General features: G+C 38.8%; 1 protein-coding gene across 5 annotated transcripts in view; it reads left to right on the top strand.

Moving 5' to 3' along the window:
* The window catches only part of SLC4A10 (solute carrier family 4 member 10), a 369,353-nt gene that overhangs the window by 200,621 nt on the left and 140,865 nt on the right, over positions 1-27,867 (top strand). For 4 of the 5 annotated variants that reach the window (XM_058664557.1, XM_058664558.1, XM_058664559.1 and 1 more), the window contains one exon: positions 27,461-27,542. Coding sequence is in view for 2 of the 5 variants with exons in the window: in XM_058664559.1 (XP_058520542.1) it covers positions 27,461-27,542 (82 nt within the window). In the remaining 3 variants the exon portion in view is untranslated. Of the gene's footprint in view, positions 1-27,460; positions 27,543-27,867 lie in introns of those variants that run through there. The other variant, XM_004577120.4, reaches the window with a different exon arrangement.

Below are 27,867 nucleotides of genomic sequence, written 5' to 3' on the forward strand. Positions count from 1 at the left end.
TCTGCTAAGGCAATGCTTGTAGATGAAAATAGTCTTTAAATGTATGTTTCACAAAGAGAGCTGTGACATTTACGCTTGTTGCAGATTTTTGACCTGGAAAGATATGGCATTTGCTTACTTTCATTTTCAAAATGAAAGGACATGGCTACATTGTGCATGTTAACTACAAAGAGTAATTATCACTGAAAAGATTTGGAAATATATAACCATTTTGGCTTGCAATTCTGTTACTTATGTCAAACTATGTTTACCTCTCAATTTATAATGCATTTAACTTTGCTCTGGTGTAGCATAAAATATCAGAATTGCATGCTCGTGTAAGCAAAATATCAGTGTTTGACATTTTGGTTTTGAAGGAAATGTTTTATTTATTTTGATATTGCATATAGATTTACTTCAGTCTTGGAGAATTTATCAGATGCTCTGTATTAAAAGATCAAAAAGACGTAAAAGTACATCATTTCTCAATAAAAAGATACCTTTATATGTATGATTTGGTAGTGTGAATATGATTTAACATCATATCAGCATGAATGACACAGTCTTAGAAATGATTACATTTAACAAAGTCTGAAACACTGAATTAATTCAGTTAAGGAAGTAAATTTTTCCTTTTTAATTAAAAACACCCTGAAAGAATTCTGCCTACTGATATTTGCTATAATTTATATGTCATTCAGACTACTTAGCCAGCTTATATTTTTATTAGTAGGAAGACTGCCATATTCTTAAGCTTGATTAATTTTGGAATGATTAGAATATACCTTTTAGTTGCTACAAACCCATTTAATCTGTTAGAATTTATTTCCAGTATTTGCATGTATTAGTCACTGTGAGTACATTCTGTTTCTTGGCACTGCTCTGGGATTCCTCTAAGATTGGGTTTTTCAGCATTCTGTTATTTTTTTTTTTTTCATTGCATGTATGACCTTCCAAAAGAACCAAACCATAAGGATTTTTGATAAGGTTCCTTAATGACATTTAAATGAGGATCCCTCATTAATTTTGGGAGGTAAGATGACTTATGATTTAGTGTTACATTTTTAAAAACAAACCAAAGAGGAACTTGGTTAGGCTATTGCAGACATTTACATGTGATGTCAACCTTTCTTGCTGTTCCACAAGATGATTTTGACCTTTCCATTGGCAAAACTGATTGTAAGTTTGCCTGATAACAACTGGTCGTTTTCTTTTTACAAAAATTGCTTGAGTCTGCAGTATTTCACATATGCTTCATCATATTTTTTAAAGGATTCTACAGATAAGCTGACTGTAAACAATAAGTAATTTTTTTCACATTTTTGAGGAGATTGTGAGAAAATGTGTACAGTGAACTATGTTTACATTTTGTAGAGGTTTTTCAAAGGTAATATGCTATGATGAGTTTTAACTATCTGTAAGCTGAGGAGTCCTAGAATGAGTTCTGTATACTTCTATTTTTCTCACAAAAGGTTCTTCATACCAGATAAATAAATGGTTGGGTCAAACCATATAATCATGAATTTTAAAATTTTATATGCAACATTGGATTCTTTAAGAATGATTAATGTGTTGAATCAGGGCATTAACGACTGTAAACCAGTGCTATACCTTTTATGTTTTATAAGCCATTGTTGTCAGTTAATTGGGAGAAAAGGTGGACATAGTTCATTGACATGCTGTGGTAGCAGGTACCCCAAGATTCAAAACTCCAAGTGTAAAATGGGGATATAACCAACTCAACTCAATTCTAGGCTAGATGTGGATAATTAAGTACTATGGAAAGAGATGCTTACTTCATAGAATTAAATTTTGGAAATAGAGTAGCAACTGTAGCTACTACTGCTATCCATCTAGATCTTTTGGCGAGTACTTTAAAAAAATGGGGGAAATAGGACTCACCTTAGCCTCTGAGTAAGGGAAGTAGGAGAGTCTGATTTGGAAGTGATCTTGGGACACTGACTGGGAGGATAGTAAGCTTTCATCCCCTTCCTTTTCAAATCATTATTTTTACTGAAAGTAGCAGGGAGTTGGATAAACAGATGCGAGCCCTTGCTGTCTCAGAATTCCAAATTGTGAATATGGTCAAGCATTGTCTCCTAAGTTCCTATTTTCTTGCATTAAAACAATAGACGATTGATTTACAAAAATCTTGTTAGACCTAAGAGATCATATTGTATGGTGGCAAAATATCCACACTGCCGTACTCATTGGATTCAGATTTTAGCTGTCCTAACTAGATGTATGATCTTGGATTTTTTTCCTCAGTTGTAACATAGAGATGGTAATAGAAACAACTTCAAAGAGTAGGAATGATTGAGGTAATGTATATAGCATGTGCATTATTGTCAACTTTTATCTGTTCTAAGAGGTAGGATAGGCTCTTGGCAGGCCTTGTGACAAAAGTCATGCACACTTTTGCTCCCTTTGTCTTACTTCTTTCATGAAATAAATGTAAACAAAAAATACACTAAACTTAAATACAGTTATAAAAATGCAAATGGACAGGTCCTACTTTCCATCCAGCTTCCTGATAATATGTTCAGATCCAGCAGATGATGGCTCAAGTGTCTGAGTCCCTGCCATCTCTGTGGGTTGCCCTAATGGAATTCCAGCTCCTGGCTTTGGCCTTGCCCAGTTTGGGCTGTTGCAACCATTTGGGGCATGAACCAACTGATGGAAAATCTTTCTGTGTTCCCCCTCCCTCCCCCCTTTAAAGATTTATTTATTTAGTTTTATTGGAAAGGCATGTTTACAGAGAGAGGGAGAGACAGAGAGGAAGATCTTCCATCCACTGTTTCACTCTCTAAGTGGCCACAATGGCCAGAGTTGAGCCAATCTGAAGCCAGGAGCCAGGAGCTTCTTCCGGGTCTTCCATGCAGGTGCAGGGTCCCAAGGCTTTGGACCATCCTTTATTGCTTTTCCAGGCCACAAGCAGGTTCCTGGTGCTGGCACTTAGCAAGGTGAGGACCTAGCCACTGAGCCATTGCACCAGACCCTGTCTTTCTCTTTTTCAATCTCTTCCTCTGCCTCTATTTGCCATTCAAATAAGTAATGCTTTTAAAAATACAAAGATAATTTGCAACATCTGATTAAATTTTAATATTTGCTGGTAAAAATTTCGAATTGAAGGAAAAAAAAACTTTTCTTTTGCTGTGAGGCCGATTTAAACTCGGAATAGTAATCCCTTGCCTGAATTGCTTTCTGTGGTTTTAGTTACCTCTGCTCAACTGTGTTCTAAAGATATTAAATGCAGCTTCAATAAGTAAGTGACTTAAAAATGTTAAATAGCTTTTCTTGAAGTATATTCCTATAATTGTTCATTTTTCCTAGCTTTTATTTATTTTTTACTTGCTAAATTTATAAAATATATTCTATAAAATGTATATATATAGCTATGCATAGAAAAAATAGTGTCTACAGGGTTCATTACTATTCATTCTTTAAGGTATCTCCTAGTAGTCTTGAAATATATTCTTCATGGAAAAGAGATACAGTATTAGGATTTTGGATGTGTAAATTTTTTACTTTTCTGTATAGTACTAACTCCATCATTGTAGAAAGAAAGCTTATTAGGTCTTTGGACAAATTTAATAAGGTGAGAATATTTTCGGCTACATTTGAAAACTAAAATTAAAATATAAAAATCAGGGTTTAAATAAAATGATAGGTACACATTTACATAGTTTAGATGTAATGATCTGAGGTATTTTTAATTCATCAGAAATATCTCAAAAATGTCACATAGATACTAGGTGAAAGACTAAAAATATGTTATAAACACATACTATCTGTATGGATAGAAAAGTTGACATTCTTATATGATAGAACATAATATTTTTAATTTCTCTTTTTAAAGATTTATGTGTTTTTCTTGGAATGGCAGATATACAGAGAGGAGATACAGGGAGATTCTGTTCACTCCCCAAGTGGCCGCAACGGCTGGGGCTCAGCCAATCCAGAGCCAGGAGCCAGGACCTTCTTGCAGGTCTCCCACGCAGGTACAGGGTCCCAAGACCTTGGATCATCCTCTACTGCTTCCCTAGGCCACAAGCAGGGCGCTGCATGGGAAGTGGAGCATCTGGGGTTAGATCTGGCATCCATATGGGATCCCATTGTGTGCAAGGCAAGGACTTTTAAAAGCCACTAAGCTACTGTGCTATTCAATATTTTGAATTTCTGATGATTAATATAAAAATGCCTATTTGCTTAAAAATTATAAATAACTTTGAAGTTTTACAAGTGGTTCACTTGGTATTTTGCTGAAATTTTGTGACTTATGACCTTATTTTCTGTTGAGCAGTTTTCTCAATGTGATTAACTGAATGTCAGAACAATACAATTTATATAATTGTAAAGGGATAGAAACAATATACACAACCTTAAAATGTTACAGTAATAGCTGGGAAGTGATATAAATACCAGTAGGCCATTGCCTTTAGGAGGTTTCCTATGGTCACTTCAAATTGTAAATATAACAGGTAGTTATCATACGTGGAAAGTAGTGAGTGCCCTAGAGATTCACAGAAGAGATGAAATAGAAACAGATTATTCTGCTGGGCAGAATACTTCCAATTGAATGGGTAGAGAGGATAGGCTATTTGGGGAGACGTGGAAGTATGAAGAGGTAGCATCTGTGGTGGACCCTAAAGACTGGACAAATAGGGTAATGGTCAAGTCAGAAAGAGGGAACAAGCTATTCAAGGTAAGGAGGCAAGAAGCAAATAATGTTTTAGGGTGGTACAGAATCGTCCAAAATGGCTGAGCCTGGTGGAGTCAGTGACTAGAATTTTAAATGGTAGATTATGAACTGTAAACTGGGAACCTTTATTTTTTGATCTGCTTACTCCTGGGGAAAACAAATGAAAAGCAGTAGAGCAGTACCTATATTTTGAAGTTGATTGCAGAGCTCTAACCCTCTTGAGACTTTGAAAAAGGAAATTAAATTCCTGAGTAGATTTAGTAGTTAGTAGACAAGGTAGGGGGTAAACACGAAATGAAGGGTTTTAATAAAATTCCCTATCAGAGTTGCATGTGAGAGCATTTCTCAGTCTACCCATAGCACTTAAAAGTCCTAGATTTCAGATGCTGAGAGACCTCCTGCTTGTCCCTGATGTAAACTCTGTTTTATTGGTAGATAATCTGATTTGGCTTTGGCTTTTTTTTTTTACATTTCCTAGACCAAGGACAATCTGGTAGTATAGTGTTAACACAGTTAGTACTCACGTCACTATGGTAAATACTAGAATAAAAAGCACTGTTTATTAGAGCAATAATGATTACTGTGATTGTGGAAGTCAGTATCTGTTTTAACTTTGCTCTTTATTAAGAAATTATAATGTAGATCATCATTGCTAATCTTAAATCTTTTCCTCCATACACCCAAAGGCATTTTTGTGTTGCCTGAAGTTAACAAAAATGCTTGCTAACACCCAATACTAGATTTTGTTTTAGAAGTGACAGCTGGAATATGACTTTTATTATCAGACCTAGGAAACTATTATTTGTATATAGGCATTATCAAAAAGTTGGATTCTAATTCCCTGATTTAGTGCATCATTCATATAAAGGATATTAGAAATGTAGCTGTAAGAACTCCAAAAGAGTGAAATAAAATGAAACCAAAGGTATATTACGACTATGTTTAGAACAGTAGCAGAGCTGAGAAACTGAGAATACTTTTTTCCCCTGTAAAAACTACATTGTTTGAAAATCCCATTTTTGAGAAATTATTCGGAGAGTTCACTGATGAATTCTTCTGACTTCACATTTACTGAGAGTCATATACATATACATGTTGCAGGCCTTCAAAAGTCTTTAAAAATTATTTTATAACTATAGCCCATTTTGGGAATAAGTAGTGGAGATCACTGGGTTTTCAATTTCTGTAAGACTTTTGACTTTTGAACACTGACCCCCCCACTCCTATCAAAATTGCAGATAAAAGACACAAAGTGCTAAGGACCCTTGGAAGGAAGGAAAGAAGGAAGCAAAATAGAAAGCAAAAGAAACAGGGAGGGAAGAGGAGGAGACAGGGAGAAAAGTTTCATTACATTATTATAATTATATGTATAAGTTACACTGAATTTGGTCTGTTTGAATTAATATCACATTAACATAATAATTGATGAGAAATGTAATTATCATGTGCTTGCTGTAATCTTGAAACATCTAATGTAATACTAAGTTTCTCGATTTTTTTTTGCAAAAAACCCCAACAACTTAAAAAAGACCGTTTCTTCCCCTCCAGTCTTTACAAATTGGTGTCACAGGAATAGCAGTAAGAAGTTAAAAAATAATTGAATGTTCCCTCATCAAGCTCCTTCTTTCTAACTGAGATTGGGTCCAAAGAAGTACTGAATCCAGTGTGCTGCCTGTATATGTGTATCATTCTTTCTACCCATGTCCCCCCTTTTCAAATTCAGTTCAAGTTCAGGAGAATTTATTGAGTTTATTGAATAATATGGAAAGAGGCAGTATATTATAACTGAAGGCTAGGTTTCTAAACCTGGACTCCTGCATTTTGATTGCATATCTTCCTTCTTATATTGGTAGTTTTTATTTTATGAAAGTTACATAGTGTGTCTTTTTAAAATAGTATCATGAATAAAATGGAGCACTAATGTATTAATCTACAGATCTGTAATGAGGATTTGTGTTTGAAATATGTATGGTGCTTAGCTTATTCAGTACTGCCTTGCTTAATAAACATGAGGGTATTTCAAAAGGTTAATGAAATATATAAGTTTATCTTGTTGGAGAAATAAGCATCTTCACCAAAAAAGAGGGGCCTTTAAAAGTTTATGGATATGCACATCTTAAAATAACTATTAGTTAATTGCAAGATGTTTTTCTCAAGTTTATTTTTCCAAACATTTAATTTTTACTGATTTGAAAGACAGAGTAACAGAAAGATAAGAAGATATAGAAAGAGCTCTTTTGTTTGTTGGTTCACTTCACATATAGCCACACTTCTGGGATTGGGCCAGGTTGAAGCTAGGACCCTAGAACTGTGTCCTGGTTTTCCATATGTGTGCAGGGGCTTAAGTGCTTATACCATCTTTCAGTATTTTTGTAGGGACATTACCAGGGTTCTGGTTAGGAAATAGAGCAGCCACGACTTGATCTAGTGCTTATATGGGATGCTGTCATTGCAGACAATGGCATAAACTGCTCCAAGTCTGGCCCTTAAAATTATTTTAAATTCCCCTTTCATAAACTTTTTGAAATACTCTCATGTTAATTATCGTAATTGTCCAAATACATTGGCTAAAATCAGAGAAAGCTATATGTAAATGTGTGTATGTGTGACACAAGAGAAATTCTAAAAGCTTGTGGGAAATGGGATGAATGAATGTCCAATATGTACATGAAAAGTAACTGAAGATCACTAGCCATCAGGGAAATATAAATAAAAACCATAATGAGGTTTTATCTAGTTCCAGTTAGAATGGCTCTCATACAAAAAAAGAGAAAGAAATGCTGGCAATCACGTGGAGGAAAGGTACCCTCATATACAGCTGATGGGAATGCAAGCCAATATACTCTTTATGGAGCTTCCTCAGAAATCTGAAAATAGGACTACCATGTGACTAGCTGCCCTACTCCTAGGATTTTACTCTAAGGAAATGAAATCAGCATATGAAAGTTATTTGTATCCCCATATTTATTGTGAACAAATCCACAATAAAAGTTAAGATGTGGAATCAACCTAGCTGTCCATCCACTAATGTCTGTATATATCCCACAGTGTGGTTTATATATATGGCGGAATACCACTTAAACTTGAAAAGGAATGAAATTTTGTCTTCTCTGGAAAAAAAATGGATGTAATTTGAGATTATTATGCTTAGTTGAGTAATCCAAATCTCCAAAATGATAAATGTCACATTTTTTCCTGATATGTAGCAGTTGATATGGAATACAAAATGCCCACAATATTTAAGAATGAAACTGAAATATTATGATTTGATTTGTTGCTATAGCCCTTGTCTTTATTCCTGTGAAGCAGTCTTTTCACTTTTTAACTATTGATCATTATGGTTAGTGGTGAATTGAGCCTGTGATTATAAAGCAATTTAAAAGAATGCTTTTGTAAAAATTAAAGTAAAAACAAGAAAAAGGGGAGAGGAATTGAAAAGGAAGTGAAGGAAGTATGGTTATCTTTTTAGAATTGCGCCTATGAAATACATGGAATGTCTACATTAATAAAAATGAAAAATCATAACCCAAAAATAAAAAAGAGAAAAGTAAGAATTTCTCCATTTTTTTACATCAAAACATTTTTATTTTCATTTATTTCTGTAACATTTGAAAGTGCCTTTGTGTGTGTGAGTGTGTGTGTTTGTGTGAGTCTCCCACATGGGTCCAGAGACTCGACGACTTCTGTCATCCTGCTTTCTCAGGCTACAAGTAGAGAGCTGGATTAGGAGTGCAACAGCCAGAGCTCCAAACATTGTGCTGTATGTTGAGGATTTGCATGCTATGTCACTGTACTGACCACCACCCACCCATTCAAGTGTCTTTATTTCTTTAAACGTTTAAAAGTGTATTTGAGAGGCAAAGGAAACACACACATGCACACACACACACACACACACACACACACACACAGCAGTAGATAGAAGTGCCCATCTACTGGTTCACTCCCTAGTGCTTGCAACTCATGAGTTTCAGTCTGGGCCAGGGTTGGAGCCATGATCAGGGAATGCAATCTAGTGTTTGCAGAAATCCAAACACTTGAACCATCACTACTGCCTCTGAAGGTCTGTTTTAGCAGGAAGGTAGAGTTAGGAGACAGAGCTGGGTCTTCACCACAAAGCTAAATGTCTACTTCCATTATCTTTTTTTTTTTTTTAAATCAGCGAAGGTATAATGCCTAGAAGTTAAATAACAAAATGGGGGGGGGGGGAATGAAAGATCAGTTTGGATATTACTTGGCATATATAAGCACGGCTGGGTAAGACTCTAAGTTATTTTGAAATTAAATTAGGAATTTTTGGTTTTATGCTTAACCAATACTAAAGCTTTGAGAATTGAAGCATGACTAAGAGCACTGATATGCCTTAAGCCCACTTTGTATCTCCTGGCTAAGTGTTCCTGGGAGTTTTTCTAAATCGAAGTTTTGGAATACTCATTTGTTTTTCAGATTTTTAATAAGATAAAATGTGTAAATTCAAGTTCTGAATCAGATGAGTAAAGGACTGACAGTTTCAGAACATAGTTTAAATTGTCTACTGATTGATCATTCAGATGTCAGTAGAAAATCAAAATATTAATTCTAGTCCTAGCTTAAGTACTGATTTGAATGTGTCCTAATTTGTCCTTCCAGAAATTGCAGTGGAAGTGCTATTTTTTCCTTGCTTTCCTTGCTATGATGTTATAACCATTTGATATGTAAAAACAAACAAAAAGCCTGCCAGGTTTTGAAATAGGAAATTATATTCTTTGATATCATGCAATGTCCTTGTTTACCCTATTTGACTTTTAAGACTCTATTGTAACATAAACCATTAATCACAATATTTGAACTACTTCTGACATAACACATTGTATCATATTTCAGGTATATATACTTGTTATGTCTTCTTACTTAGAAAATAAAATTATGGAAGTCAAATGTTTAAGTATCTATATTATCTTGCCTACTATAAATTCTGCCACAGGTTATATGATTTGTAACTAGTGACTTAAATATTGCTTTATAAAGAATACTAAAGAATGCTTTTAGGGCAGGAAAAATAAAATTTCTAAAACTTATTCAGGGATTGTTTGCTGTGATTAGAGATTAAGGATTAAGGATTAGAGACTGGAAAAATGCATTATCGTAGCCAATGATAATAACATCAGCATAAATTATAATAAAATAATAATAGTGATAAAATATTGTCATGGTTGATATTGCTCTGAAAACATGACAAAACTAAAGGTGAAATGAAATCAGTACTTTTTAAAAAATTATTTATTATTTTTAATTCATTAATTACATTGTATTATGTGACACAGTTTCATAGGTACTTGGGTTCTCCCCACCCCTCCCCAAACCCTCCCACCATGGTGGATTCCTCCTCCTTGTTGCATAACCACAGCTCAAGTTCAGTTGAGATTCCCCCACTGCAAGCATATACCAAACATAGAGTCCAGCATCTTATTGTCCAGTCAAGTTCAACGGCTTCTTAGGTATACCCTTTCTGGTCTGAAGACAGAGCCAGCAGAGTATCATCCCAGTCAATTAAAAGCTCCAACATACCATCAGCAAAAATTTACGTCATTATGGAATTAATTGACATAGTAATGAGTAACCAATATGTTAAAAGTAAATCTGAGTTCCTAGCCACCTTCTGTGACCACCTCATTGACATTTCAATTTTAGTTTATACACAACATATAACATTCATAACATAACATGTTATACATAACATCATATCATCTTAAATTAAGGCAAACATGTGGTATTTAACCTTTTGGCACATTTTAGGTAAAATTAGTACATAGAACACACACAACCACTTTTTTTCCTTTTAAATTCATATTGAAAAGGATTAAGTGCAAGTGTTTCAAAACTTTTCTCTCTGTCAAAACTAAATGAGAATGGAGAAAATGGGAAATGGGGGAAAAATGACAAAACTGAGTAAAAAGTGAAAAGCAAAAGTCAAGTCAAGCCAGTATGGTGAAATAACAGGCTAATCCTCTGCCTGCTGCTCTGGCATCCCATATGTGATTCGGTTGAAATCCTGGCTGTTCCAATCTTTTTGCAGGTCCCTTTTATGACCTGGGATCAGTAGGGGATGACCCGAGTCCTTGGATTCCTGCACTGACATGGGAGATTCAGAAGAGGTTTCTGGCTTCTGGCTTCAGATAGACTCAACTCTGGCCATTGCAGCCATTTGGGGAGTGAACCAGCAGATGGAAGATCTCTTTCTCTTTCTCTCTCCCTCTCTCTCTCTCACACACACATACATTCAGTTTCTCTTCTCTCTCTGTAAAATATGCCTTGCCAATAAGAATAAAGAAATCTTTTTTAAAAAAGAAAAAGCAAATATTAAGTGCCTTGGTCTACTGAAAGGACCATTATAATACAAAATCTGGCAAAAACTGAGATCCAATGTGATTTGTACTGATACATTCCCCCAAAGAACTGGTTACCTCTGAAAAAAGTGGCCTGCTAAAAAATACAGATTTAAAATGAATCACATTTCCAGATTCTCTTCCTCTTTGACTTTTGACAGCCAGGAAAATCTTCCACTTCCATTCCAAAAGAAGATTGAAATGGTTTAATTCTCTGGATAGGGTTAAAGAATCTCTTGGACTCAGTATAACCCAGGTACGTTGAAGGATGAAAATGCCAAACAAAAGCAGCTCAATTTGGTGAAAATGCTATCATCTCCATTCTTTTCCTGTGCTTTGATCCTGGAGGATGCCAGCCAAACCTTATCAAATTCTAGTAGAATACTGGAGGGTCTTTCTCTGTGGAATCTACCCAAGTCAAGAGGAATGCTCCAGATACACAGAATTCTTCAAAATGTTTATGTAAAAATGACATTAAAATATACTTAGTATGGTGAAAAATATTTTGAACATCCTGCATAATTTTTTTCATGACATATATCTAATACATACTTTGAGGGTCATTTATATGCATGATTTTCAAACTGTTTGCATCAGAAATGCATATATTTTAAAAATTTCAGTGTTTTCCACAAACCTTGCCAATTCTCACAGTTCTAGTACAGTTCTCCATTGTAGTAGCCAAACCAAATCACGTGACAACATGCTTAAAGTTTACAAACTCTGTTCACATACTTGGGGCAGCAAAATAGATATTTAGTTTTATACTCTTAAATTTGAACATATCATGAGGTCTCTGATGAAAAATTCTAACATAAAAGGTGAAACACTAAATAAATGAAAATAGAAATCAGTTGGGAGCAGAAAATATTATGGCAGATGAAAAATTTATCCCTAATACCCTGGAGAGCTAAGACAAAACATTTCATCCACTAAATAAAAAGAGTGCTATTGTACAGAAACATTGAGAGTATATATAAGAATTTATGGAAGGTAAAAATATGATAGTAGAATGAAAAACTAGACACAGAGTATGGAAAGTAAAAATGAGGTTCTCTTCAAGAAAATTTACAGATTTCCTTGCTGGTGGTGACTGGAGGCTTCACTACTGCCATTCCCATGCTGGTGGAGAGGGTGGCTTGGGGCACAGGTTTGCAGGGGACTAGGGAGATAGCACCAGTGGGGGCTTGTGGGGAGCTGTGGGCCCAGGTCCAGACAGGCGAAGTGAGCCTGGGCTGTCCCATATGCTTGGTCCCATTTGAGGTGGTAGCAGGGGAAGGAAGAGCCCCAGGTTAGCATGCTGGCTTGGCGTGCTGGTGGAACAGGCCTGGGGAATCTTGAATGAGCCTGGATCTTGGTGTGTGGAGAATTAAGGTCCCAGGCCAGCACACATGCCAGGAGATTGGGACCCTGTTGGCAGGCGGAGTTCCAGACAAGTACATCACTGACTGCTCTTCAGAAGGCTGGACTGAGGAACCCATACACTGCTGGGCACAGGGATTGTGGATTGTTTAGGGGAAAAGGAAAGGGGATATGGGGCAGGGAAGATCATCAAGGGAGTGTGCTTCAGGTGAGGAATAACTTCTGATGGACTCCCAGTGGAGTCCACTGTACTTGTAAGTAAGAGGGGATTGAGACTGGGTGATTTTGAGGGTAGAGGCTGGAGGACCTTTATGGGTTGGACTGATGGACATGAAGTAGAGTAGTTTTCATGGAACACCACCAGCCACCATGCATTTGCCCACACAAAAGCTAGGAGGCCTGCCTGGCTGGGTTATGTCACAGTACCCACCAGTGAGTGTTGGACTAGGGATGGGTAATGTTAAGCTGGGTCATGACACTAGCCAACTTGAGAGAGAACCAGGCCCACGGGTAGATTCTGTGGGTGATATGTGGGCCCAACCCTGTAGAACTGCAATCCCTGCTGATTAACAGCTGGAGGTGATGACAGTTTGAGCTAAACATGACTATGGAACTCTCAGACACTCATAGGTACTGGGGTTAGGATCAGGCTGAGTTTGTCCAGGCTGTAGCACCTGAAGGCATACCCAAGAAGAAGGTGTGGGCTGCACTGGGTTACAAAATCCACTGCTGTGGAGTGCGAGAGTGATCACACTGGACCCAAGTGTAGGATATTAGGAGTCTTTATTGTCCAAACTTGGCCACAACAGGGGTTTTTAAGCTCTCATCCTCCAATTAGATTCGCTCTGACCAGCAGAGTCAGTAACGTGGACAAGGAGAGGGTCTGGGGATGAAGCACTGACAGATCAGTGATGATAGAAGTCTCTACGAAGTCTCAGTCTCACTTTATTGCTACTTCACCTTTCCTTATATACTCTTCCCCCCACATCCTCATTTAGCAGGATATTGGATACAGATGAATCCAATTAGTATAGGTGTTTTTAGCCACAAGTCGAGTTGCTGTTTCTGCCCATTCCAATGAGCACTAATCAATTCCTTAGCCCATAACATAGACTGAGAGCCACACAGTACAAAATTTCCATGTACAGGAGGCAGGCAGGGAATTAGCAGAGCCCAAAGTTGTTTTGTAGTTACCCTAATTTAATACACTAACAGGCAGGAGGGGGCCAGGTGCTTGGAGCCTCTGAGTAATTTCCATGCTGTCAGTTGTCCTGAATGGTGTTGAACACAGGAGGGGCAGAGTGTGCTTTTCATGCCTTCAGTTAACTTGAATGGTGTGAAAGGAGGTGGGAAGGGTAGGTGTGGAAACTTGTTTCCGCACTCTGTCCTCTGTCACTTATTCTGACAAACGGTGTGAACCATTAATGGCTGCACCCTATCACAACATCAGCTACAAAGGTCAGGACAAAAGGGGCAGGCTATGCCAGGTAATGGCCTAACATCTGCTGGCATGCATGAGACCTGGGTCTGGGAGTGGGTTAAGCGGGAGAACCTGGAAACTCCTCTACTGGGTCATAGCTCTTGCTGGTGAGCATGTAGTCCCAGTTGGGTGTTGGTCAGGAAGGCAAGGTGACTCCATTTGTTGGCAAGTGTGTGGGTTGGTTCCGGGAGGGAGAGGGTTGGGCTGGGCTGGGTAAACTTTAGCCCACTGGCAGGTCCAGGAGCCAGGCTGGAGTGAGGATGATGTTGGGCTAGGCTATTACATCTACTGGTTTGGATGAGCCAGGGATGGAAGCAGATTGAGCAGGGCCAGGTTACAGCACCCGCAAGCAACATTTGGGACTGGGGGTGGGACAGGACAGGTCAGGCTGCAGCATCTGATGGCAAAGGCTAAGATGGGGAATGGACTAGGTTATGCTGTGTTGGACCAGAGCAACCACTGCCATGTGCAATATCCGTGGCTGAGAATAGGCCTGGTTGTGGAGCTTAGGAGATGCCCTGGCTAGGTTGTGGTTCCCACTGGTGAGAGCAAGAACCAGAATGGGTGCAGCGATACGGACTGGGCGTGACTGCAGTGTCCCTTGGCATGGGTGGTGGACTGGGTCTGGGGCGTTCAAAACTGGACTAGACTCCAGCACCCACAGGTGCTCAAGAGAGCCAGGGAGGGTTTAGGATGGGCTGGGCTAGGTCTCTGCTCCTGCTGAACCATTTGAGAGCTGTGTCTGGGTGAGGACCAGGTGTGGCTGGGCTATAGCATCCAACAGTAAGAACCAGAATTGGTGTGGGCTGGTTGGGCAAAGCTGCTGCACCTACCAGGACAGGAGGTAGACTAAGGCAGTCTGGGCCAAGGACCCACCTATGTGTGTGAGATCTGCCAACAGCAGGAAACCCGATAGAACTTGGGAAACTCCTTTGTCAGGGTGCAGTGCCTGAAGGTAAGTGGAGGAACAAAGGCTGGGAGCAGCCCAGCCTAGGCCAGATTATGATATCCATTGGCATATGTGTGGGTCATGAGTCAGGGCAGGAGAGGCTGGGCCAGTCCATAGAACCCACTGGCAAGTCAGAGAACCAGGATGGGGTGCAGAGAAGGCTGGTTTGGGCCGCAACATCAGCCAGTACACATTAGGGCTGGGACTGGGGTATGGCTGGGTTGGGTTACGCTGTAATACCCACCAGCATGAGCTGGAACTGGGGGTAGGCTGGGTCATGCCAGGCTCAGCCAGGCTACAGAACCTGTTAGCAAATGTTGAGGTAAAGTGGGCCAAGCAAGATTGGACCACAGCACCCACCAGCACACGTGAATTCTGGGGTGTGTTTGTGTGTGGGAGTCTAGTAGCTTGGTGGTTGTGGGGACCATGGGCAAACATGAGACCTGGGATGGGGCAGACCAGGCCAGGCAGACTACAATATCTTTTGGCCTGCATGTTAGCTGGGTTAGAGGGAGAGCCAGGCTGGGCTAACTGACTGTACCCACTGATGCATGCATAAGCCAGAATGAGTGCTGGTTGTTTTGACTGTGCTGTAGCATCAGCTGGCAAGTGCTGGGACTGGGGGCAAATCCTGTCAAGTTAGACTGCAGAACCACCTGGAGAGTGCAAGATCTGGTCCTGGGAGTGGGCCCAGTAGGGAAACTGTGGGCACCTCTGATGGGTTGCGGCTTTCACTGGTGAACATGAGAGCTAGGGCTGGGGGTAGGCCTGGATATACAGATGGTGGCATAGCTGGCATGAGTGTGGGCTGGATAGTGGGGCTGATTGGCTTGAGCTAGGCTTCAATGTTTGTTGACATATACAAGAGTTGAATGGGTATAAGATAGGCTGTACTAGTCTGCTACACATACTGACAAACACTAGAACCCGGGCTGGGGATGGGCCTAGTGGGGTTTACTGGGAGTTACTCTGATTAGGGTGTAGCTCCTGTTGGTGTACATGAGGGCAGAGTGTATAGTGGGCAGGGTCGGGCTGGGCCACAACACCCATTGGTTTGTGTAGGAGATGGGGCTGGAGATAGTACCGACTCAGCAATTGTAACACCAGTGTTTGCGTAGGCTGATGTGGCTGACAGACAGAGCCAGGTCACCTACTGGCAAGCACATACAAGAGTCAGGTCTGGGATTGCCTCAAATGAGGTTTCTCTGGGGATCCATCCAACTAAATCGCTGAACTCAGAACTTCAACCATGGTTGGAGGTTGCAGGTTCTGTGGTCTGATTGTAAAATTCATGTGTCAGAGCTGAGCCGCCTCAGTGGTTTGGACAGAGCAGTGGATTGCATACCCAGATGCACATGGAGGATATGGCAGCCCATTGGAACCTGCAGAGAACATCTGGAACCATAACAGAGAAAAAGGGCAGAACAAATTGATCAACTATGCCAGCCAAGCACTGGCAGTGAATATCTGGGTGCATGGAGATTCTACATTGGACTAAGGCAGCCAGCGGACTGCCTTAGAGTGGCAAAATCGACACCATTTCAGAACTGTTGAACTATTGAAACCACTTGAGCAGGACCCATTCAGCATGGCCCACATTGGGGTCCCTGGGATGACATTGTTCCCCTTCCCTGGGCTCTGAGGTAGTTGGAAGGCTGTGTGTGACTTCTTCCTTTATCTTCCTCCCTTCCCCCAGATAGAGAAAGAAGAAAAAAGAAAATATGGAGACGATGGTCTCACCCACTTTCACGTAACCCTCGACCCTTCCCACCCCAATCAACTACAAAAACATCTTCAAAAATAAAATAAAAAAAGAAAATTTACAGAGAAATGGAAAAATAGAACAGACAAACTAAGTAAAAGACAGAATGTCCAATATATGATATAACAGTTTAGAATGAGAAATCAAGGACAATAAGAAATATTACAAAATGATGTTTAAATAGGAGTATATTTCAAAAAGTTCATGGAAATGAAGTTAAAATATGTTTATTTTTGTGTTGAGATTCCTGCAGTTTTTTTTCATACTGTTTATGTTCATGACTTTCCTGAGGACCTCTCTGATAGTATCAGTTGATTTTTTGCACCAAAATAGACCTTTTTGCATTGCATTTTTCACTTTTTGAAGTATTTCTGCATTATCAAGACAGAAGCAAATGCACAATGTTGAGAGCTCATGTGCTCTTGAAACCAAAAGCAGCTATAACACCAAAAGTCACAAAGAGGTAGATGAAAAGAAAATGTGCAGATCATTATTCCTCAAAAGTCTGGATGCAGATATCTTCAACAAAAATAGTTGTGAATTAGGTTAATCAATGAAAAGAATGCTACCTTATGGCCAAATAGGAATGCAAAAGTGCTTCAATATTTGCAAAACAGGATAATCCACGATATTAATAGACTAAGAAAAATGTCATAATCATTTAGCTGATGCAGAGAATACATTTGACAAAGTACCACATTTTGTTCTAGAGAGGAAAAACTCTCAGCAAAGTCTAAATATAAAGTAACTTACTCAAATGACAAAAGGCATCTGCCAGAATCCACAGCTAAGTCAGCACTTATTACAAATACAAATGCTTCCCTTTAAGGTAAATGATAAGGGTAATAGGCAAATTTCCCACTTTTATTCAAATCCTATTATAAGACTTAGAAGCTATATTAGGGAGGGCAGCAGTTGTGATGCAACTGGCTAACCACTGCCTGTACTGCAGGCATCCTATATAGATGTTAGTTCTAGTGCTAGCTCCATCACTTCTGTTACAGCTCTGTGCTAGTGGCCTGGGAAGGCAGCAGAATGATGGTGCTAATACTTGGGCCTCTCCACCGATGTGGAAGACACAAAACAAGCTCCTGATTTCAAAACTAGCAGCCATTTGGGAAATAAACCAGTGAATGAAGATTCATTCTCTTTTTAACTCTTTTTAACTCTGTTTTCCAAATTTTATATAGATATATAAATGAAATATATATATATATATAAATTTCATATATATATGAAGTTGACTTAGGTAGATGAAATTCAGAGGCTTGGAACAGCATGAATCTGCTAATACTCACAGGCATAAATGATCAAATATTTGATGTTTACATAAAACATAGGGGAGTATTTAAAAGCAATAATGAATATGAAACTTTAAAATGAGACACATTGAATTACATCCATATTCTACATTTTCACTCTTTTCTCATTCAATGAATCATTATAATTTATACCATTCTCTATACTTACAATGTCAGGATATACCTAAATGTCAGAATAATGGTCTTGTGACTGTTGTTGAGGGGCTAACCTATTGTTACAATATAGGGGAAAACAGGAGGGGCAGAGGGCAGAGGGCAGAGGGCAGAGGGCAGGATGGAAGAGGGAATCCCTGAGCCTAAGGAACTGTAACATGAAAAATAAAGAATTAAAAAAAATTAGTCATTTCTGCTATTAATTTGCATAGTAATTAAATAATTGTATTTGCATTCTTACAAAATTTCACATACCTTTCCTTTAGCTATTTAAAGGAGTATTTGAGGGCAGCAAGTACGATTAATTCAAAAAGGATACAACACATTTTGAAGATTTATGTATTCATTTGAAAAACAGTTACAGTGTTTGTAGAGAGAGTGAGCAAATGAGCAAGCAATATTTATTTGTTGGTTCACTTTCCAAATGACTGCAATGACCAGGCTGGTTGGCTTTCCATACAACTGCAATGACCAGTGATGCAGCAGGCCAATCTGGGAGCCTGGAACTTCATCCAGGTTCTCAACATGGGTGCAGGGCTTAAAGCTTTTGGTTCATCTTCTACTGCTTTCCTAGGAGCATTAGCAGGGAGCTGGATGGGAAGCAGAGAAATTAGAATTTGAGTTGGTGCTCATACAGGTAGGAGCTTAACTTACTGTGCTACAATGTCAGCCCCAGAAAAACCATTTTGTATAAGCTAGACTTGATTAGAGTCCTTGATTTAAAAATTATGATATGAGCTAAACATGTAAATCTTGCTGTTTTGCAATTCTTTTTCTAAGATAATGCTATTGTAACATTCAGTGGAATAGTGTTCATTCTGATTTTGGAAAATGGATGCATGACATAGTTCTTGGCATTCTTGACAACATCCCTTAAGGCAGTGTTGTATATCAATATGACATATATTTGAATGTGATAATGATGATAAATTTGGTTTCTAAATGTATCAATATCAGATCCTAAATAGACTGAAACTTTTGTATCATTCAGGAAAATTTTTATTTATGTATATAAGGTAAACAGATTTCATTTCACCCTCTCTCCTTGTTTTTCTTTAATTTTTATGTGACATTCTCTCAGTGTACTTTATAGTCATAAGCTTAGTCCTGCACTAAATAAAAATTCAGCAAATAGTAAGTAGACCACTGTTGCACAGGAATATAGACAAGGGCTTTACATTAATAATCAAATCATAAAATGTCAATTTCATTATTATATTTTTTCTATTCCACAGTAAACAGCACATATCAAGGGAAACACATGCTGTTTGTCTTTGGGATTAGCCTATTTCATTAAGGATAATGATCTTCAATTACATCATCTATTTGGTTGCAAAAGATAGGATTTCTTTTTTGTATGTGGCAGGGCAGTATTCCATTATTTCTATATACCACATTTTCTTTATTCAGACAACCCTTCCTTATGCTGGTTTTATTTCCTTTGGGTAAATTTCCAGGAATAGGATGGCTGGGTCATGTGGAAGGTGTATTTTCATATTTTTGAGGACTCTCAGACTTTTTTCCATGTTGGTCTTGCCATTTTACATCCCACCCGCTATATGTTAGGGTACTTTTTTTTCCCCCGCATTCTTGCTAGCATTTGTTATTTTGATGTTTTGGATAATAGGAATATGCTGAAACCTCATTGTAGTCTTTATTTGTGCTTTTCTCATTTAGGAAAGTGAAATACATTACAGCCTGCTTTTATTGCTGAAATCAATTAATTATTTTGAAACTTTGCTAAAGAACTTTTAAATCCTATCACCCTCTTAATGTTTCTTTAATCTTCTGTTATTCATAGTGAATGTTTCTTTAATTCTGCTTAACACAATTCTCTGACTCAACATGAGTTCTCAGCAACTCTCAGGACCATGGCTAACAATTATATGTTGGCACTGTATTTAATGCCATGTGTGTGGCACAAGAGAGATGATCTTCCTAGGTTGAAATACATCAAGATGGAATTACTTATTGGTAAACATGGAGACCAGTTTTTTTGGTCATAATACAAGTAAGGGATTAAAAATAATTTATATGAGTAACTAACTTAGGCTTTCTCACAGCTACAAGCATATTTAGAATTTATTTGGCATAAAATAGAGTATGTGTTAGGTACACTTTCCTCTATTTTTGTCACCTGGGTATAACAGATTCATAGTGTTTTAACACTGCTATTTCTATCCTTATAAATAGTTAGAAAAGGTTGCTGTCTCTTCACTTACCAGTCGTGTATCTAATCCCCTGAATATATCCCTACAAGATCAGTAAACTATCTAGAAAATGTAATTGGGGTGTATCGCCAATGTGCACATTTACTTGAGCTGCTTGATATAACCAACTCTTTAAGAACTTTCTTTCTCTTTCTTTCTTTCTTTCTTTCTTTCTTTCTTTCTTTCTTTCTTTCTTTCTTTCTTTCTTCCTTCCTTCCTTCCTTCCTTCCTTCCTTCCTTCCTTCCTCCCTCCCTCCCTCCCTCCCTCCCTCCCTCCCTTCCTTCCTTCCTTTCTTTCTTTCTCTTTCAGAACTTTCTTTCTTCTTCCTTCCTCTCTTTTCTCTTCTTTTTTCTTTTATTTTCTTCCCCTCCCCCTTCCTTCCTGCCTTCCTGCCTTCCTGCCTTCCTTCCTGCCTGCCTGCCTTCCTTCCTTCCTTCCTTCCTCTCTCTTGCTCTCTTTTTAAAGATTTCTTTGTTTCTATTGGAAAGAGAAATACACAGAAAGAAGGAGATACAGAGAGAAAGATCTTCAGTCTACTGATTTCACTCCCCAAGTGACCGCAATGGCCAGAATTGAGTCAATCTGAAGCCAGGATCCAGGAGTTTCTTTTTGGTTCCTCTTGCAGGCACCACAGGGTTCCAAGGCTTTTGGCCATCCTCCACTGCTTTCCCAAGCCACAAGCAGGGAATCCAATTGAAAGTGAAGCAGCTGGGATATGAATCGGAGCTGATATGGAGTCCCAGTGGTCTATGCAAGGCAAGGACTTTAGCTGCCACACCGAGCCTGATTATATTCCTTTTAATACACATGTACATATTTGTTTACTTAATGAGAACAACCTTTCACAATACAGAAAGTATTTCACAACACAGGGTTAAGAGCATAGTGATATTTCCAACCCTATACTCCTGTCCACATTCCCACCAATCCTCCTTCCTTTTTTTTTCTTCTAGCTTTTACAATGGAACATTTTCATTTTAATTCACAATCACAGGCTTAACATTCACATAAGTAAAGATATCAACAAATAGAAAGTGGAAAAAATGCCTACTATTTCTCAAGAGCATAGACAAATGATAGAATGTAAATATTAGATAGAGTTTTTTTTGTACTTTATGTATTAGTTATCACAGATCAAAGAAAAACATTAATTTTTGGGGGGGAACTGGCTCATTTCACTAACAATGGTTTCCAATTGCATGCATTTAGTGGCAAAAGGCAAAATTTCATTCTGTTTTATGCCTAAAAAATTGAGGGTTTTCTTTGCAATGCTGCAGCTCCTTAGCATGATTGTGATCTCATTTGTCTGTTTTTGTTTTTATTACCTGTGCTTCTGGGACCATTTTTAGAAGTCTTTGCCTATGCCTACATTTGCAGAATCCCCCCAATATTTTCCTCTAGTAATTTGATGGTAGCAGGTCATAAATTTAGATGCTTGATCCATTAACATTTCTGTTTTTATCTCTTAGTTTTTCTGTTTTGAGTCAACCTCTCCCCCGTCTATTTTTGGTTAGTTGGGCTGATGTTTTATCAATTTTGTTTATTTCTATATTTAAAAAAACTAGCTCTTGAATTCATTGATCTTTTGTATTTTTGTTCAAATTTTGTTTCTTCCTTATTTTTTTCCACCTCTTCTTAGATTTGTTGTTTTGTCTAGCTCCTTGAATTGTTTTTTTTTTTTATTAATTATTTTGCATTATGTGACAGTTTCATAGGCTCTGGGAATCCCCCCACCCCTCCCCACGCCCCTCCCCCCTGGTGGATTCCTCCACCTTGATGCAGTATTACAGTTCAAATTCAACCAAGATTCTTTCCTTGCAAATGTATACCAAGCATAGAGTCCAGCTACTTATTGTCCAGATGTGTTGAACAGTTTCTTGGGGAGACCATTTCTGATCTGAAGTTAGTAGCTCCTTGAATTGTATTTACAGACCATTTATTAGATGCATTTAGGATATCTTGATATACACACTAATTGCTATGAATTTCCCTCTTAACACTGCTTTTACTCTTTTTTTCTTTTTTTTCTTTTTTTTTAATTATATTTTTGACAATCTTTACATAGTTAATTAGGGTTAAAAAGGTTCAAGGGCTATAGGAAAATGGGTAAGACTATTATTTCCATATTGTTTCCTTCATGTTTAAAGGGGGGTATTAAGGGAGAAGGCCCACCTCATTTCCCACCCTCCCCAGGTCCCGGATGTAGGGCATGCTCCGAGGTTCTTGCTCAAGTGGTTTTGATGGTTCACCAGTTATGAATCGCTGCCAATCTTGCCACTCCAAGCATGATGAGGTCGTTGAAGAATCCACTGATTGACATAGTCCCTCATAGAGTCTCCATTTGCCCAGTATTTCGCTGTCAACATATAGCTGAGATGGTTGATTGACCTGTTCTGTCTTCTGTGTTTGCTTGGTTAGTGTTCTGAGTCCAGCATTTTGACTGGGGAGATCTCCAAAGAAACTTTGTCTGAGGTGTTCTCAAACCAGATTCTTGTATGTACTAGCAAGTACAGGGCCCTGCACAGTCCATTGCCCTGATCAGCTGGTGATTGCAATTGCTGGGCTGGTTCTGTTTTCAGCCCAGACTTCCACTGGAACCAATGGGTGTTGCAGTCCAGCCTGGTTCTGCTCAGCACATACTCCACCCTCACATAAACCAGTGGGAGCTGCAGCCTAGTTGGAGCGACCCACAATAACCCCGCCAGGCCCACCCCCTACCCTGGTTTGCCAGTATGTGTAGCAGTAGTCTAGTCTGTCCCACACCCCGTTCGGCTCTCATACATGTCAATGGGTATTAAAGCTTTGTTCCATCTAACCAGCTCCACTATGCAGCCCACACAGATGCTGTTGGGTATCTGTCTAGCCACCCCAGCCCCTGTCCTTGTTTTCGTGCCCTCCCGTGGAAGTGGTAACCCAAGAGGGAGGAGACCACTATTTCCCTCCCAGGCCTCTCTCACTCCCGGATTATGCACTCTCCAGGTGGTTCTGTGGTTTGACTTGACAGGATTAGCCCCCAGTGCCAGCTTCTGCCAACTGATGCTGTGGCTAAGCCCAAACAATCCTCACCCACTCTAATTTTGTTTGTACCAGTAGAAATAATCAGCCCAGCCTGACTTTTCCCTGATCTGGTCCGCATGAGGCGCACAGGTGTTGTAGCCCTTCTTAGTCTGGTCTGCCCCCACCTCAGCTCACGCTCTCCAGTGGGAGTAGCTGTCCAGCAAGGGAACCGCCCCTTATTCCCCTGCCGGTTGCGCCCCCTCCTTTCCTGGTTCTCATGTGTGCTGGTTGGGTGCTGTGGTCACATCCGGCAGAGGCAACCTCACCTTGGCATTCCGTGTTGTGCACTGGTTTTTGTTGCGACTGAACCCGGCTCAACCCACACTGTCCTGGTGCTTGGATTTGCCAGTGGATGACGAGAACTGATTCAGCCTGGTCTTCCCCCGACCCATGCCAAATGTATGCCAGTGGGTAACTTTCCATGGCCTGTTCTGGGCTGTTTCCTGTCATGTTTCTTGCGCTTACCTGCCGGGTCTGTGTCCTGCCAGAGGAGTTTTTGCCCAGGCTCCTCCATCAGAACCTCTCCCAATGCCAGATTTTGCGCATACCAGGGGGTCCATGAGCCAGCCCTACTCAGTTCACCTCCCATCCTAGCAGGAACAGTGGCTTTTACTCTATCCCATATACTTTGATATGCTGTGCTGTCATCTTTATTCAGTTGCAGGAAATTCTTATTTCCATTTTGACTTCATATATGACATACTGTTCATTCAATAGTATATTGTTTAGTCTCCATATATTTGCATATTTTGTAAAGTTTATTGAATTGTTAATTTCCGGCTTCATTCCCTGGTGGTCAGAAAATATATGTGGCGTGATTTCTTTCTTTCTTTCTTTTTTTTTTTTTTTTTTTTGCTGAGCCTTGTTTATGACCTAGCATGTGGTCTATCATAGAGTAGGTTCCATGAACTGATGAAAAGAATGCATATTCTTTAACTGGGATAAAATGTCCTGCAGATATCAGTTAGGTCCATTTAGTCCATTGGATAGATTAGCTTTGTTGTTTCTTTGTTGATTTTCTGTCTAAATCAATCTGTCTATTGATGCAAATTGTATATTGAATCTTCTACCGTATTGGAGTCTATGTCTCTCTTTAGATACATTAACAATTAGCCAGTCACATTGGCATTGGTACATGTACATTTACTATAGTCACTTCTTGTTGAAATGATCCCTTAGTCTTTATGTAATGCCCCTTTTTGTCATTTTAATAGTTTTTCTGTTAAAGTCTATTTTGTCTGATTTTAGAATGACTGCACACTGACCGCTTTCTGTCTGGTTCCAAGCTTTCCTTTTTGTTCTCTATCTATTTTAATGTGTGTGTGTGTGTGTGTGTGTGTGTGTGTGTGTATGGGAGGAGCTCTGGAGCGACCCTGATGGCCATTGCAGGAGAGGGTGGGGATTCAAAGTTGGAACTAAGGACCAGAGGAAGCTCCTCTTCCTAGTCCCGAAGGAAGTTTACTGTTCTGTTTCTGTGGACCGCTCAGGGTTCCTGGCTGTTGTTCCGATGATCTTGGATCCTGCGAGGAACGATTTGGGCTTCTTCCATCCCGTGTGGTAGACCCAAACGGCCTCTGAAGGCACTCCAATTCCCTGTAGTCTCTTTGGCAGTTGGGATGTAGTCCTTGGTGCCCTTACTGATAGTCCTTGGTGATGATCCGAGTCTCCAGGGTTGGGATACAAGCTTAGAACCAAACAGGAAACTGTCAGCGTGGACTCACACATACCTTACTAGGTAGGACACAAAGATTAGTTACTCCTCACTAAGGTATTGAAGGTTTCTCTGCACACCCCTCCTAAAACTGTTCTGCACCTCAATTGTTGACATATGCCTTGTTAGAGTTATAAGCCAGTTTAGACTATCTTAAAATCTACCAAGTTCAGCAAAATTATGTTTCAGCACAATAAACTGGTAAATTCTAAAATGAAAATAGACACGAGACAGCTGAATAGTACCCTATAGCCATTTTAAGGTGTATAGAAGCCAGTAGTATATAAACAAAAATTGAAGGGTCAATGAAGTACTCACAGGATGTGGTTAAGAACTTGCATTTTTTTTTAACATTTTGGTTGCTCAATACCATGTCAATTAATTCCATAATGTAAATTGTTGTTGATGTTGTGCTGGGGCTTCTAATTGATCGGGATGATATTCTGCCAGCTCTGCCTTCAGACCAGAGATGGTCTCCCCAAGAAACCGTTGAACTTAACTGGACAATAAGATGCTGGACTCTATGCTTGGTGCATGCTTGCAATGAAAGAATCTTGACTGAATCTGAATCGTAATACAGCAACAAGGTGGAGTAATCCACCATGGGGGGAGGGTACGGGGAGGGGATGGGGGAATCCCAGAGCCTATGAAACTGTGTCACATAATGCAATGTAATTAATAAAACATACATGTATTATAAAAAAGAATAACTGCACACCTGCTTGTTTTTTCTTTCCTTGCCATAGAATATACTTTCCACCATTATACCATATTCCTAATATCCATTTACACACATATTTCCAGATATCTGTGTGCAGAAAATGTAAAAGTCTCACAGTAAGTTTCAAGCCTAGCCCATCTCTGCATTAATCACTTTTCATACGTAAATTTTTGAATCCTACAGGGACTTATTTTGTTTGTATGTTTCAAAGCAAAGTAATAGAAGTGAATGCTGAAGTGAATCAGCTGTGTCTTGCAAACTAACTCCAAATTTCTTCATTTGTTCTCTGCAGATTAATTTATTAAATTTACTTGATTAGGTTTTGATTTTTGACATTTTTGTCTATATATTAGCTCTCTTAAGTTTACTTATCATTGTTTTATTCAGAGTACAAGCATAGTAATAATATGGCCTCATTAAAATGCCTAATTGTAGTTTGATATTATTGATTCTTCCATTTCTATTATCCTCACATCACATACTCTATTTATAAGAATTGTTTTGGCCCTGCACAGTAGCCTTACAGCTAAAGTCCTCACCTTGAATGTGCCAGGATCTCATATAGATGCCGGTTCTAATCCCGGCAAGCCTGCTTCCCGTCCAGCTCCCTGCTTGTGACCTGGGAAAGTAGTTGAGGACGGCCCAAACCTTTGGGACCTGCGACTGTGTGGGAGACCCAGAAGAAGCTCCTGGCTTCTGGTTGGCTCAGCTCCAACCGTTGCAGCCACTTGGGGAGTGAATCACTGGATGAAAGATCTTCCTCTCTGTTTCTCTTCCTCTCTGTGTTTTTGACTTTACAAAAAAAAGATAATTTTTCAGCATTGATGAATTTGCCTTTCTCTCTCTGCTCCACTTCATTATATTAGATGAATAACAGTTCTTTCTTCCCTGGATTCTTGCAACTCTTAATTTAGGTACTGCATTGGTCAAAGGTTGTACCTTTCATGACATAAGCAATTCAAGCAATATCTATGTAAGTGTTTACAACCAGATAAAACTGGAAATACCTTACATTTCATTTTATTTTGTATCTCTATTTTTCTTTTTTTTCATGGCCAAAATAGATTATAATCAACTCTCTCACCCATTATTTCATTGTGTACAAAGTTGGAGAGTATGTTGTTTAGAGAAAGTAGGCAATGTTCAGAACATATTGTCTCTGCTCAGCCATTATATATTGGTAAAAATACACAGAGAAGCTAAATAAAGATTTAGTACATACAATCATGATTTGCCATTTAGTTTAAGCAAAATGTGTTATAAAGAGCAAAGTAATTAGGGATATCATTAACTAAAAATTGCTATCTATTTCTTTCCCTAATCCTACTTTATTAATAGTGGAATTATATTACTTTCCTAGTATTCTTTATAAGGGATGAAAATGCGTGCTATGGAATTGACATGGTAACTATTTTCCTGTTTTTCATCTAACTAACAAATGATGCCAACTGGAATTTTTGAGTGTTTTTGATATCATGGAAAATTACAAGGCATTACTTTTCTGAATATGTGGTCAAACGAATTATTTCTTCCTTTGTAAATCAACACCTGAAAATCAAATAGCCTACCCATGTACAAATAGAATTTAAATTTAACTGAATTAAACTTCTGGATATTAAGTAATATTGAGGATTATGGTTTGAAATTAAAAATATGTTACCAATCTTCTTTATTCCTGTTTTATAGAGGAATGATGAAGAGGCAGTTGTGGATAGAGGTGGAACTCGTTCTATTCTCAAAACACACTTTGAGAAAGAAGATTTAGAAGGTAAGGTGCTCTTTTTCCTGGGAGAGCTCTTAGTATGTTTTTGAAAGTTTCTCAAAGAGAAATGTGAGTTTTGTCATATGGTGAAGAATTACAAATGTTAATGGATATAAGTATATATATTTCCTTTCTGCATTCTGGAATGCCAGTAAGCAGACTTGCAAAAAATGAGAACCATTCATTCATTAAAGCATTCAATAAAAGTTTAAGGAACTTGGGTTATATTTCACATAATGCATTCTGTACCAGTCTTTCAATAGTTTTTGTTTAAAGCATTAAAATCAATTAGGGAATAAAAAGAGACAACGGATCAGCATGTCAAGTGCTA

The sequence above is a fragment of the Ochotona princeps genome, chromosome 5 (assembly GCF_030435755.1).
Source record: "Ochotona princeps isolate mOchPri1 chromosome 5, mOchPri1.hap1, whole genome shotgun sequence".
NCBI lineage: Eukaryota > Metazoa > Chordata > Mammalia > Lagomorpha > Ochotonidae > Ochotona > Ochotona princeps.